Raw genomic sequence first — 14,744 nt, forward strand, 5'->3', positions numbered from 1 at the left:
TCACACTTCACCCACAAGAGCTGAGAGAAACCCACTCCCTGATTCGGGTTGCAAGGAAACCTAAGAACCAGAGACTCTGTCCTGCACACAAAACAGAAACAAGTGTAAAGGTTAAAATCATTCTGCATCTGCAATAAGTGACCAGCACTCAAGGCTAGTAGAAGCCCAGAAACCAGTTAGCAAATGTAATACCAGAAGAGTCTGACTTAGCTTTAGAGCTGAAGTCAGTAACAGGGAAACTTATTGTGAGAACTGCAGATAAAATAATCATCCATCCACAGCGAAATCCTCACTACCTGAGGCCTTGAAGCCCACACTGCACAGAGCCTGGCAAAGCAATGCTTCACAGGGCAAACCAACTTGGCAAGCACTGGACATTATCTTTGAAGCCTCTAACAAGGAGGGAAGCAAAACAAAACTCTGGTATCTGCTCAAATCAGTATTCTCACAAGCAGAGAAGAGTTCTGCCTGCATTAAATAAAAAAGCATTGTAGAAAACACATCTCCTTTTTAAAAAAATTGTTTTTACATAAAAGGATGATGTTTTCAAATATGCCTCAGAGCACAGAGTCTACTAAGACTGATGTTACTTTGCACATCTAAACAGGCACTTTGTAAAAAATCCACTGTTGTAGTTTTTGGCTTTCTCATTGAGAAACAGCCACAGCAGATAGGAGAAACGTTCCCTTCTCTTAATACCGATCCCTACAGGCATTCAAGGTCAGGTTGGATGGGCTCTGAGCAGCCTCATCTAGAGATGGCAGCCCTGCCCACGGCAGGGGTTGGAACTGGATGGACTCTTTAGTCCCTTCCAAATGAAGCCATTTTATGATCCTATAATATGATTCTATGGAAAGGACAGAGGAGCTCAGCAACCTCACCATTCTGGTTCTCTCACCACATGCAAGTAGAATGGGCAAAGGTATGAAAAGAAAAAAGAGGAAGAGCAAAAAGCTAAAGCAATCCCTTCAAACAGCCAAAAGAAGAGAGAGAACACGTTGGGATTGCAATTCCAGAGGCGGCTGCCATATGATTAATGCAACTACTTCAGAGAGGCAGCACTGAAGCTCCTGGATGAGCAAGGACGTGAAAAAGGCTGACTTTTTTTGCTGCTGTTCCCCGTAGATGTAATCAGCTCTGGAGGTAGAAAAGCTTAGGGAAGAATGGTGCAGAGAACTACTCCACCCTGTCCCAAATGACAAAGACTTGTGGTCAAAGCCAGGACAGATTTTCCTCCAGCACAGTGATTGTGGATGGATAGCAGTGATGAAGGATGCACGATTACTGCAGCAAAAGTTGCCTTCCGCAATCATTGACCCATTTCCTTTATATGGGAGTGGGCAACTTCAGCTAATGCAGCTCCCACTTTGTACAGCAGCTGCTGTGACGCTCTGCTGCCATGTGTTTTTTGCATGTAGGAGGATAACCAACCTGTCATCCACAGCTTACACCCAAGAAGAGGATTATTAACCCAGTTCCTGTGGAAACTTTCCCCTCCAACAGATGTTTAACGCACCAATTTCTTCCACAACTCCCCCTTCCACTGCATGAGCTCCATTCTGGTGTCCAACAGGAAAACACTGCTGCCAAAACACAGATCTAATGGCAAAAGCATCAGGGGCTGCTCCCACCCAGCAAACCGCACACACGGAATTGCTACCTGTGTCAGAGAAACTCAAGACATATGCTATAAATCAAGGCAATAAAACATATGCAGTACAAATCATACAGTAAAAAAGGTGGAAAGAAAATTCCTGCTCTAACAGCTTTAGCACAACTGGGGTTGAAACTCTTACTCTCACCTGACTGTGACTTCCAGACACCATTAAATGTGTAGCATTAAACCTCCTGAAGTTATAAACAAGATACATACTTCTTTGCTATGAATACTGCCCCATATCAAAGAGCTGCATGAAATAAAGGAGCCTTCATCCAGCATTCTCACAGAGAATGATTTATCTCATGTTTGGGTATTGTTTTCTTTGTGGTGGTGTTGTTGGTTGGTTTTTATGTGCTTGTGTACTTGCACAGCCCAGACCACTGCCCATTCCTCCAAGGTGGCACTAAAACACACAAACAACTGAGCAGAAAAGGTTCACCTGAATAGGGCATCATCACCTTGCACTATTTCAATTGCACATATGACTGAAGTCTTAAATTAGCTTAGAGTTCTTGTTCAGTACCTCCACAAAAGCCAAAACTAAGCACAGCAAGAATGCATGACACAACAACCAGAGACAGAAAGAAACAAGAAGGTGAGCTAACAAGAACAAATGAGAAAAAGAACACGATAGTTTACCAGAGGGAAGTGCAAATGTGCTGTCTCAAATGATGCATGAAAAAGCAAAAAGCATGTTCCATCCAAATGGAACTTTACACTGGGATTTCTGGAAAGACTGAAGTGACATACTTTACTGATATTCCAGTAAGAAAGGTACAGACCAAAAGCATTCCTGTAACTTCCTGGAAGATTGAGGTTAACTCCTTTCTCAGTGTCTTTCCTGGTGTTGCTTGGTTCCCTCATCAAACAGGCCATATAGTGCATAGAGACCTCATGCTGCGCTCCTTCTCCAATATGGAAGTTGTTGTAACACCTCAGTGCATTTCCTCAGGCACCTCCAGCCATCACTTCTTCATGTTCAAAGTCTTAAATTACAGCCAGCTTGGCCAGGAATTTACTCCCTGAATATTTTCTTACAATTATTGGTCATAACTAGAATCTGATTTTGCACGGTCACCAGCTAATCATCAGCTTACTGGGATCTGTATATCAAAAGGTGGTGAAAAAGGCATGCTGGAAGACAAGAGAGAGCCCAGCAGTGGCTTGTGCAAACACTCAGTGATTCAATCACACTGGTGTTGCAAGCTCAACAAAGAACAAGATGTTGGACTCTGGAATGCAAATGTTGGCAAAGTTTCAGCTATCAGGTACTGCAAAATTAACTGATATTAGGGTCAAATCTTAGCTAAGACAAGTCTTCTTGAAGAAAGCTCTCAGCTTAATTTGTCCTCTGAAAGCAAACTTTAAGTCTTCTCTTGTGGAGGGTAAATCACAAGCACCATCTGCCATGGAAGATCTGTCTTGAGAAGTCTATAAGTGTTTTCCCGGACAGCCATCACTAAAGCGAGGTTGGTGCTTTCCAGTAAGGAGTACGAGAAATGAGGACCTAAGAATAAGCAGCTGAACAAATGGAACATGCTCGTTTAAATCCCTGAGGTTTTAGTACAGGGTAACACATTACCTAACCCTTAAAAACATTGGATTCTCCAGATTATTTTCACTTAAGAAGTACTTGGTATAGCTGCATTTACTGTGGTGCAGTAATGTTACTAAAATAAACAAAGGTAAAGTAGAGAGCAAGCCTTGAAGATTCTGCTTTGAAGCCTGAGAGGACCTAATTCTGCACCAATGTTCAGACCCCAGAGTGATGGGCATGTGCTCTGCAGCTGACAGATAATATTCAGAAATGATTCATGATATTTATTTCCCTCACATAACTACATAAGCCTTCATAAAGCATTCAAAAACAAGAAGTTTGGTATTCTTCATCTGTAAGACAGAGATAAGGCATCCGACAGAAGTTAACCCAAAATGCCCAAGGCCATTTACCAAGTCAACAGGAGGAATAATCCAAGCAGCTATCATTGCATCTGCCTCTGTGTTCAGGACATGAGAATGTGCAGCCCATTTTCCTAAACTTCAGCCCGGTTTGTGGAAATACAACCTAACTGCAGGTACAAACAGGACTTCTGTATCCAGTGCTTCCCACCTAGCACGCTGCCACTTTCCCTGGCAGCCAATTTCTACCTAGACGTCTGAACTGCATTGGAACAGGGATGCTATAAATTAGTTTGGAGACTGAACTATATGGCACTACTTCACTGCACCCTCCGTGCTCCCCCCCAGATAGTTCTTCAGGTTTTACTGTTTGCATAAACTCTATATTACAAATAAACAGAAAATTAATTATTCAGCTTCTAATTCCCATTGCATGTTGATGTTTATGTAATTGAAAACCATGTAATTGCTTTATGTTTTTAACATCCCTCATAAATATGGATTTTTAACGTAATCTTTTACAGCAAATTAGCGCAGAATATCTGGTAATGTGAGATGGGAACGTGCGTAAATTTGGCAAGCTTGGGGAACAACACAGACAGAAGACTGTCTAGATGCCTCTCACCACTTCACAACTTTCAGTAAGCAGAAGAAAATTTGCTGTGGTGCCCAGCCTTCCAAAGAATGTTGATCAGGCTCTGTGACATGACTTTTAATGCAAGAGCAGCAAAGAAGGGAAAGCTATGAATTCAACAGCTTCATCCTTCACAGATTTACAGGTACTGAAATGCTTGGCTGAGGATCAATCTTGGTTTAATCTAAAGTCTGGCAACAATTTTTTATTTTCATTTTTTTGGTGGTAATCCATTTGCTTATCAAGTTTCATTTGCTGGTTTTAGATCAGGCAGCATGAAATACCTTTCTCTGGAACCCTGGCTGGCAACTTCCTTGGGTTTTAAACATCACCCTGAAGCTATTTTGTTCCATTGTGAATACAGCAGACTGGCACAGCAGCTGAAGTGAGACCTGCAAAAGATACAAAAGCCATTTCCTTCAGCTGCAGAAAGATAACTCGCCTACTGACCTGACTGGGACCAGCACTTAGGAGTGGATGTGAAGACAGAGAGGTGTTGTAGCCACACTGATTTTAATACGACCACAACTGTGAGATATCCCCCAAGAACACACAGCTTCTCACATCGTTATTTCCCTTAAATATATGAAATAGTATCTTCTGAAAGTCATGGTAAAATTGTAGCTATCTCAGCTAAGCAAAGACACTTAAAGAAAACCCGATTAGACTAAACAAGGATTTCCCAAGAAAGCAGATAAACTTGCCAGACCTATCCAAGTCCCCACCACATGGGATCTTCTGCGTTTGAGAGCAATTCTGCATTTCCCATTGTGCTCCTAGGAGGCAAGTGCCGTGCAGCAGCACAGCTTCTAGCCGCAGAGACATCTGGCTGACCTGGAGCATATATTCTTCCTGAGCAGATGTGTCAGTAAAACTTTTCAACAGACCTTGGTAACCCTGCTCTCAGGGACTGTCTATATGAAATTATACTGATTTGGGTCAATTACATAATTGATTGGGTATTAAACTGCTATAACATCTGAATACAGACACTAACTTTTACACCTGGTCATTCTGCCTTGCTTGTGGCTTTAAGCTCAAGTTAGAACACACACACTAGCTTTGATAGAACTCACATGTCACAAATCATTCCCAGGTATAAGTGAAGCTATGAAAAGATATAGATTTTAACCATGTGAAAAACTAGTTTCCCGACGTTTCAGGAGCCACATCCACCAACCTCACAGCAGCAGCTTCAAGAAAATAAAGCCAATAAATTAGAAACTAAACCTCACACAGAGGATTCTGGGATGTTCCTCCTCCACTCACAAAGGTGTGAGCAACAAAACTCTTCCATCTAATCCTATGCTGATAAAAAGAACAACCCAACTCCTAAAGAGCGAGGAAAGTCTAGTACTCTCAATTTCCCACAGAAACTTCTGAAAGAAGCAAGCTGCCCAAATCACTGCTGTTAGAAAATCATTTCTAACTAGAAGACAGATAGACATGAGAACGACAGACTAAGATTTGTGAAGGCAATGGAGGTTAAATCAATGTAGGACTTCCTGCTGCCATTGCTAACACAGGTAGTTCTCACAGCTAGATTTAGGTTGAAGGATTATGCCTGAACAGTGATTAATGCTAGAAGACCACAGTCCAAGTTCTGCCCTGACTGAAGCTGCGGTGTTGAGGAGCAGCTCCAGGGGGAAAGTCATGCCAACAAGATCTTGGCCAGGCACTGAAACAGAGCTGCAGATTGGTGCAGCTGGATCTGATGAATGAGAGTTAGGACCAGAAACAGAAGAGATGGCCAAGCCATCTGTCACTCTGCTAGTGACAACTCCTCTTCAACACTTAAACCAGGTAACCTTTGCTGCGACTCTTTACTACCTATGTTTGTGATCACAACAACTCTTTCCCAACCATAAAGAAAGAATACTCCATCAAAATTGTTTCCTCTGGTACTGAAATAGGTATTAAAGTTTCATTTTAAATACGAATGTTATAATTATTTTTCCACAGCAACTATAGAAAAAGCACTTGGCCACCTGGAGTTGATTCATTTCTACAGTAAGTCAGAAATCAACATCTGTGCCCTTCATTTTAATTCTTTCCACTGGCAGCAAAAAGAGAGAGGCTACTGTTCTGCAGCAGGAGCCTACTACATGGTTAAATGACACTGACAACTTGGAAAAGTTAATGCAAATCAGCAGCCAGGATGGACACTGCATGACACTGCCAAAATACATGGTATACCTCAACCACCCACATACCGTTATAAACCCGTTGAAAAAGTACTTAGAAAAAAATTGATTTGGGGGGGGGGGGATGGAAGTCCTTTATTTTAAACCTGTCTTCATCTAGCATAGCATTTTATCACCTATGTTTGAAATTTTGAAGCACGGGCAAAGAAAATGGGTCCTCATGTCACCTTTTTTCCAGAACTGCTAATTAGGCACGTGTTGAAGTGAAGGTAAGAATATCTAGACACAACTGTTAAGAGCTCTTATTTCGTTTCTGCACAGGTGACAAAAAACCGTGCTATTTCCAGTACCAATTTCCAGCTCCCCTGTCTGAAAGCACAGCAGCTAAACTAAGGCTGGCTTCTAACTCATATTTTTTATAACTAGTTTGGGAACCTGACGTATCCGCCAATTAACCCGACTTATCCCGGGACCTCGACTGTCCGGGGGAGAGACACAAACATGGATGCCATGATGTCTTCTCTCAATTTATTGCTGCGTCATATTCCTTATATACCATCCTAAATCCCGTGCAGACGCGTACACCCGCTACACAAAACCCGTTGCACATGAGAGAACCTGTACACACACCTACCTAAACCACCCCGCTCGCTAACTCTTAACCTACAGGCCTAACTCAGCTATTCTAGAACACTCCATCTACTCAGAACTACTGAATGCACTCATAAATGCTTACAAAGACAACTTAGTACCCCAACAGGAACCCCAACTACAGACACACCAACAAAAGAGAAAAAAACCCACAAAAACCAACCAAGCAAACAACAACAACAAAACAACCACCAGATTACAGCAGGGGTCCAATAATGCATTACTGTAAAAAAAACAAAACTCCATCATTAGAGTGAACTGTGCCTTTAGGGAGGGCTTATACAGCATCCTCAAGTAATCCCTGCTTACAAAACAGGCATCGTACAAGCTGCAGACCCAAGACCAGGTGCCCATCCTTACTGTCTTTAACATGGTGAGCCCACAGTGACACAGTACTTGTCTAAGATTTAATCAAGGTCATATAACTGACTTTTACACTAACCATGTCATCAGCTGCTGTAACTGCTTTCAGCTTCAGCCTACCAAAGCAGGATGAACAGGAGACTGGTGATGAATCAGGACATCCCCCAGATGCACCAACACTCTTTTAAGCAAATTTCTTTTTAATTTGGAGGCCTGAAGTCACCGCTGTCTACCACTTTGTTACAGCTGCATACATACTTGTACCAGCTGTCCATCTTAACTTTTAATCTCTATACAGATGCATCAATTTGCCTCTTGATAAAAGCCCTATCAAACATAATCTTATGAAGTCAAAATAGGGAAGGAATCCCGAGCTTGATCAGAGAACAGAGGAATGGAGGAAAGAAGCAATTCATAGTTGACAGAAACACCTCCATCTAGAAAGCATTAAGAAAACAAAGCTATTAGAGAGCCCAGGCATAGCCTCTTTTTAATAAAATATTCAGTGACATTTTATTTGTATCCTTTCTTGAGCTTCTGCTTCTGTTCAGTCTGCCTCTGAGTATTAAGTTCCAGCTGTAGGCTGAATTGAGCTAAGCTGATGCACAATAATTGCCAGTGGAGCTTCAGCTTACAGACTGAGTCAATAATGAGTCAAAGAGAGACTTGATACAAGGAAATGTGCGCAGCCAGGATCAGACTACAATGCTTAGCGAAGTATAAGTGATACCAGAGCACTTGGGAATTCCAGAATCTCAGTTTGCCACATGCAAAGGGCTGACTGTAAGCTCCACATGGAGTGGGAAGATCTTTGTGTTTTATAAATCAGGTACTGTGATATTTCACTGAAAGTTAGAGTATGTCTGCACCACTTGGCTGTCAGTTTGTTTGAAACAGGGTCAGATTTTTTAATGATTCAATATGCTGCCTGTTTTCATACAAGCAATTTATATAATCATCTGACAGCCATGAACGCTTCTAAATTTGTTTTCGAATGCTGTGGGATATCAAAATCCTAATAAAAATTCAATGAAAACTATGCAAACATGAAAAACCTACACATGCAACTGAGGCCATTACCAAAAACACTGTAGAAATGTAGAACATGAATCAGCTTTCGGACACTTGCAAAACCTGTAACGTATAACTTGACAGCAGTGGTACTGTTTACTAACAACTGCAGGGTGACAACTGGAGCAACATTTCTGAAGCCAGCTCGGCCAGCGTGAATGACTTGCAGCAATAAAAAACTTTTCCTAGGCAACGTGGTTAAAGCTAATAAAGGATTTTAGCAACCTTAGTGGGAAAGAAAAGAAGGGCCATGGAAGGAAGAGGAGTTTGAATTAGAACAGCCAGTATGCTTTTGTTGGTGGTAAATCTTTCTAGACTAAAAAGCACAAAATGGAGGAGAAGCTGAAGGAAGAAACGCTGTGAAAATACATGTAGATAAAAAGCAATTAAGGGAATAAATTAAGTACAGTCCTAGAGGTGGAAAAACAAACAAACAAACTTATACAGCTGTTGAAAAATATTCCCTTGCAGTTCAGCAGACTGCTGTCAGAGCAGGAAATCCCCCTATGACTGGAAGGCCAATCTTGCTGCTAGGAAAGTTTACCACCATCAGTTAACACGTGGGAGAGACCCCGGGCAATCAGAGGAAAAAAGCAGATGGGTAGGAGGGACTTTCCTGGATTAAGATCCACAAAACAGAACTAGAACAAAGCCCTAGAAAGAGCAATTCTGCATGAGTTATATATATGTGACAGTGTGGATAATGCAAGCAATTATACCCTCCATCCAGTCCTAATCTCAAGTCGTTACCTGGATAAATATAACAGACTAGAAAAGTCTGGCCATTCCACTTCAGCGCTGGAAATCAGTGATGACCAGAGTGTAGTTGGGGACAGATTAAAGGAACAGCTTGGAGGATTATCACAACACCTACAGGGCCTACAAATAATCACTGTTGGGAACAAGAGCAGTTCCCAATTATTTGACTCACTTTTAGACCGTCATGGTCTAAGTTTTTATACTGTCCCTTTCCTCAGGACATACAAACCTTTGTACAACATTCAACACTGGATTACAAGTGGTGCAGGAAAGAAGAGCAACAACTTGCTCTTGGAAAATTGGACCTTCCCCTCACTTTTGTACGTAAATCTTGTGGCACTTGTCTCCTACCTCATCCCCAAATATACCTACTCCTATCTAGGACTAAAACTAATCTTTAAAAACTCATCACTTCAGGTTCATTCCAAAATGCAGTGTTCTAGCAAAGCTACTATTTGTCAGTTATACGCCTCATGTCAAATCCAGGTCAACACATTTTGCAGGAGGGGGTTACTTTCTCTTTTCCTAGTCTGCAGTGACCATTCTTGAATGAAAGGTCTTTCATGCATGAAGGAGTATCTGACACAAACCAAACCAATTTGCTACTGCAGCCTTCCAGTAATGACAGCAGGATAAAGGAGGCCTTTGAAGTTCATGGAGGAGTAGGAAGAGGTGTTAATTTAAAAAGCTTGTCAGTATACCCAAGAGCAGAAGGAGAGCAAAGTACCAATTAATAATTCACACTTCTATTCCACATGTTATCTTAGTATCTCAAAACAGTTTGCAAACATTGATTAAGTCTCACAACATTCCCCTGAAGCAGACAAGCATAGATGAAGCTCTACTCCTACCAGCCAGGATGTTACTCTGGGATCATTTTGTTTAGCTGATCTGTGCCTTTTCTTCCCCATCTGTTAAACGGTGATAATGACAATACCATACTACAGGGAGAGGTTCAGAAGCTTAGTAATTGCTAAATCAACAATTTTTTTATGTAGGAAAATAGCACACAAGGGCAATCTCCTGTGTCAGACTGAACTCAATTACACTGAATTAAAACTACTACACTTGACATGATGACATGGCTAGTGGAAAGAAAATCCTCTATCTTGATTTTACAATGCCCTACAGATGTGCTTTGCTCTGTCCCTAAGTAACCAGAACACTTGAGTTCTAGTTAATGACCAGGATTGTTGGGTGCTGTGTTAACACGAAACTCATTGTAATTATGCTAATTAGATCTGCTATAGAAAGAATTGTGAGAAATGAAAGACTCTGTCCACTGTAGCCTGTAAATCTCAATTAACACGAAGTATTTGCTGCGTTTGGGAGCCAGGACTGACATACCCATAGCTGCAAACTCCAGAGGGAATCTTAATTTACATTCTGATGGGGAGCTGAGCACAATACAGTGTTTAATCCTCACTTTGAAAGACAGGTATACAAGCATCAGACACTGACAGATGAGGACATGGCAATTCAGGGAAGCTCTTGAACTGCCATAGGACAACCACACGCACTCACCACAACCAGAATTTCACTCCTTATTCCCAATCTTGTACTTGGACTTGTTTTTTTTTTTTAAGCACATATTTATATTCATACAAACAAATCCTTTCTGCTCTAATCTAATAAAAGAGAATTCCTTTTTCCATGTCTGGGGCTTTTTCATGTACAGAAAGAGGCAGAATTACTCTGCTTAGCTCCCCCATAATAATCTGACTTCTCCAGAAGGACCAAAGATAAAGTAACAGCTTCATGAAATACAGCTCTTTTCTTCTCCTGAGCCTGACAGTCACTTCCAAAAGCAGATTGTCATGACAACAAACAACCTGGAGGCAATCCAGCCAATTAATCTGCAGAGGAAGCAGCCATCCCAACCTTGGAAAAGAACACTGCTGCTTTAAGCTTCAGATGCCAAAAAAAGAAAAACCCAACAAAAAAACCTTACCACATGCATTAATCTTACTAGGCTGCCTTAGGCCTGTAGTGAAAAACAATTCACCCCTCAACACAGCAGCACTACTGCAGCAGCAATACAGAGCACCAGGCGCTCAAAACGTCCTTTTTCTTATCCTTCCCCAAGACAACCGCAACACCAGAGCAGGCCAGGCCTCTCTCTGGGGCTTCATCCAGGCAGATTTATGTTCCCAGCACGTGATGCACCCCTGGCAAGTAAGAGGATGACCCGTTCAGCTTTTACATCTTGAGCCAAAGGAAAGAGCTCATAGGTTAAGCAGAAAAACCACACAGAACACATCATCACATACCGTTGCTGTAAACTCTTTTTTGTTGACATTGCTGCTGCTTGTTTTCCCTCCTCCCTTATGAGTTGTCAAGGATATTTATCACCATGTTGAGCTCAGAATTACTTTCTCTTTCATGAAGGGCTAAATCATCAGAACACCTAAATATTGAAGTCATTCGCCTTCATTTTTCAGATTTCACCTTCTTTCATACCATCCTTTATCTCTCTCTTCATGTGCTATGTTCTCTATAGGCCCAAGCACACTGCAATTTCCCAGCAAACATCCAACGAGACTTCCATCTTTTCCTGCTCTGGGCTCTCAGTAGCAACTCAACATGAAAAGGTTTAGCAGCTGATGCCTGACAGACATCGCTTGCCAGCCTCAAGTCACTCATTTTATAAAATACCGTGGTATTGAGTTACAAAAAGAAATGCTGCATGTAGTTATAGAAAAAGTTGAAAAGGGAAAAAAAAAATAATGATTGAGATGGTGTTTTGAGAGTCTCATAAGACTCACACACAATTTTCAAACAGTAATAAAAATTTCCTCCCTGACTTCATACTGTACTCTTAATACTGAAACAGGGAAGGCTAAGAATATATTCTTTCACTGTAGGTTTGTCACACAGTGAAACATACCCTGCAGAAAGTAGTAATGCAAAGAGGGCTTAAGGCTTTAAAGCCTACCCAGAGTTACTCAACTGGCAAACTAACAGCCCACCAAACTTCCTCAAATTTAAACTTTACTACTGATCTTTCTGGGTCCAACCCATCTCTTTTGGATCTCTCTTGTGATCACAGATCACAAACACTTCCAGCAAAAGTGATTTTTTCAATTAATCTAGGAGAGATACCAATCTTCTGAGCATTGATACTGAAAAGCACACACGTTTCACTCTCAGTAACTGCAGGATAAGGAAACCACAGTTCGAGTCGACACCGGGCAACAACAGAAACACATTTTCTACATCTGTAATCCGTTAACTAGAGTTGGTATAAATACTGCTTAATAGAAGAAGAGTCTATTCCTACCTTGAGGACTTTCACAGCTTTCTTCATCGCTGTTATCTTGACAGTTATTTTGACTGTCGCACACAAAGCTTTTATCAATGCAAAGACCATTTTTACAGTGGAATCGGGCAGTAGAGCAAAGCAAGGGATTGGCTGCTGTGAAAAGAGAAAGTGAGATCTTTCATTAGATATTCTCTTATGCAGTGAAATAGCCTTTCGCTAATTAACGACAACAGGTCACAACTCAACAGCTGGTCACTTCACTGAATATATGGGAGTAACTTGGCAATCAAACATACCTTGCCTCTTTAAGCAGACAGAGATGAGATCTCTAAATCATGCAGGATTCACTAGTATTAGCAGAGATTTAGTCTACTCTTAGTCACAGTAATCCTTCTGCTCTCTTTCATGACAACCTTCATCACAATTGCTGCTAGATGCTCAGCTTTTGCCCACCTCAAGTTGTATGGAGGGTATCACCGCCTACCAGAAACATCGCCTATTGCTTCCCACTATGACAAAGTCAGTTCAGCTCAAGTTTTATAAGCCAGCAATCCAAACTCAGAACTGCAGCAGTGTTTAATCTACCTCCAGTTCTGTTTTTTCCACCTTGCCCATCCCCATCCATACTTTTTAATTGATACCATGGCAATGTTGGCATTTCTCAAATTCTCAGTGTTTGAACTTGAAATTCATTTTTACAACGAAAGTGCACTCAGAAAATCCTTTCACAAAATACAGCTCTGTGAGTTACGTAAATGCACACCCAGCAAAAGCAAAACAGTATTTAAGCAGACTCATTTGAGAAGAGCACTCTTCACTCACTCTAAACCTAGCATCCTACAGCTTATTTGCTGCTACATATAGTCTCATATAAAAGCCTCAAGCAGAACTATTTTCTCCATTTCTAGGAGATTACATCACAGATTCAATGTGTCTCACTGCTAAGGAGATTTCCTTGATATTCATCTTGCTTTCTCATCCCTGATTTCATCCCTCTACTCTTAGCTATACTTCAGCAAACATAACTACATAATCCCCCCCTCAACAATGTTTGCACTCTTCACATACAGCCTTATCTTCCTACGTAGTCACGCGTTGGCTGAGATATGCATAATTTATATCTTCTCATGAATCGATCTCTCCGTCCCTTAATAATTTCTGTCACTCTTCTCTGAACTCCTGCCAATTTTTGATAATGAGGTGACTCAAACTGAATGCAGCATTCCAACTGAAAATCTTAAAAAGCTGTTTAGATGCCTTGTCTGCTTCAAAGTGATTCTCCACCACAATAACAAAGGGGATTACAGTTCCCAAATACTCACCGGCTTCCTATTTTTTTATTCTTTTAAGTAAGAGCTGCCCTTAAAGAGTCTTTCAAAAAAGAAGCAACAACAAAAAAAAGCAACAGCAGAAAACACACTTTAAACTCTTCTGTGCATATAATCTGCAGTATCCCAGTATACATATCAAATATTCCCCGGGCAATTCCTCCAGCTCCCCAGAAGCACATTTACTACGAACATGCAAAATCTCTTTTGGTCTGTAACTGCTGCATACTTGCATAGCATGTTGATTCTGCAGGTCACTTTAGGACCTACAGCACTGTTTCTCTACAAGCAAAGCTGTGACTAGACACTCAGATGTGCTGGAAAATACTATGCATGTACTTCAATAGCACAGAGGAAAAGGAAGATCAGTGTAGCCTGTTATCAGCCCTAAGGCCTTGTTAGAGCTACATGCCACAGGCACATGGGAAATTAAGGAATTCGTAACTAGCTCCAAGGTGGTGTACTTTAAAGTGAAACCTGCCATTTGTCAGCCCACTACCTCAAGGATATTCAAAGTACATTCATCAAAACCTCTTTCTAGCCCATTCATTTAAGCATAACCCAACGACCATAAAATCTTAGCCTTCAATCTTCTTTCACTAACTTCATCCTCTGCTGAGGTGCTATCACCCCGCTATGGCCCTCCCAGGAGCCAAAGCAGAGTCTCGACCAGCAACAGATGGCACCTTTAAAGGTTGTTCATGCTGCCATAGAGACCTCAACATGTGGGGGAGGCACACAAACAAGAAATGCAAGTCCTCCTAGAAGCAGACAGTGATACATCTCTGTAAAGATCTCCCCTTTTGTTATCTTTGAAAGCTGGTGTCTGTTGTCCTCCTCCTGACCTTTAAATGATATTAAAAGGAAAAGCCCAGCCTGCTCCAACAAGAGAAGGAGGACTATTTGCTGCAGGCTTCCGCCTACAGACCCACGCAACATCAGGGCTTTTAACAGCTCCTGGTAATAGCAGCAG

At 41.4% G+C, this 14,744-nt stretch overlaps 1 protein-coding gene across 5 annotated transcripts in view; it reads right to left on the minus strand.

The window, feature by feature from the left end:
* The window catches only part of LDLRAD3 (low density lipoprotein receptor class A domain containing 3), a 109,441-nt gene that overhangs the window by 39,250 nt on the left and 55,447 nt on the right, over positions 1–14,744 (minus strand). For 4 of the 5 annotated variants that reach the window (XM_072339211.1, XM_072339215.1, XM_072339212.1 and 1 more), the window contains one exon: positions 12,462–12,596. In XM_072339211.1, the coding sequence (XP_072195312.1) occupies positions 12,462–12,596 (135 nt within the window). The remainder of the gene's footprint in view (positions 1–12,461; positions 12,597–14,744) is intronic. The other variant, XM_072339213.1, reaches the window with a different exon arrangement.

The sequence above is a fragment of the Excalfactoria chinensis genome, chromosome 5 (genome assembly GCF_039878825.1).
Source record: "Excalfactoria chinensis isolate bCotChi1 chromosome 5, bCotChi1.hap2, whole genome shotgun sequence".
Classification (NCBI taxonomy): domain Eukaryota; kingdom Metazoa; phylum Chordata; class Aves; order Galliformes; family Phasianidae; genus Excalfactoria; species Excalfactoria chinensis.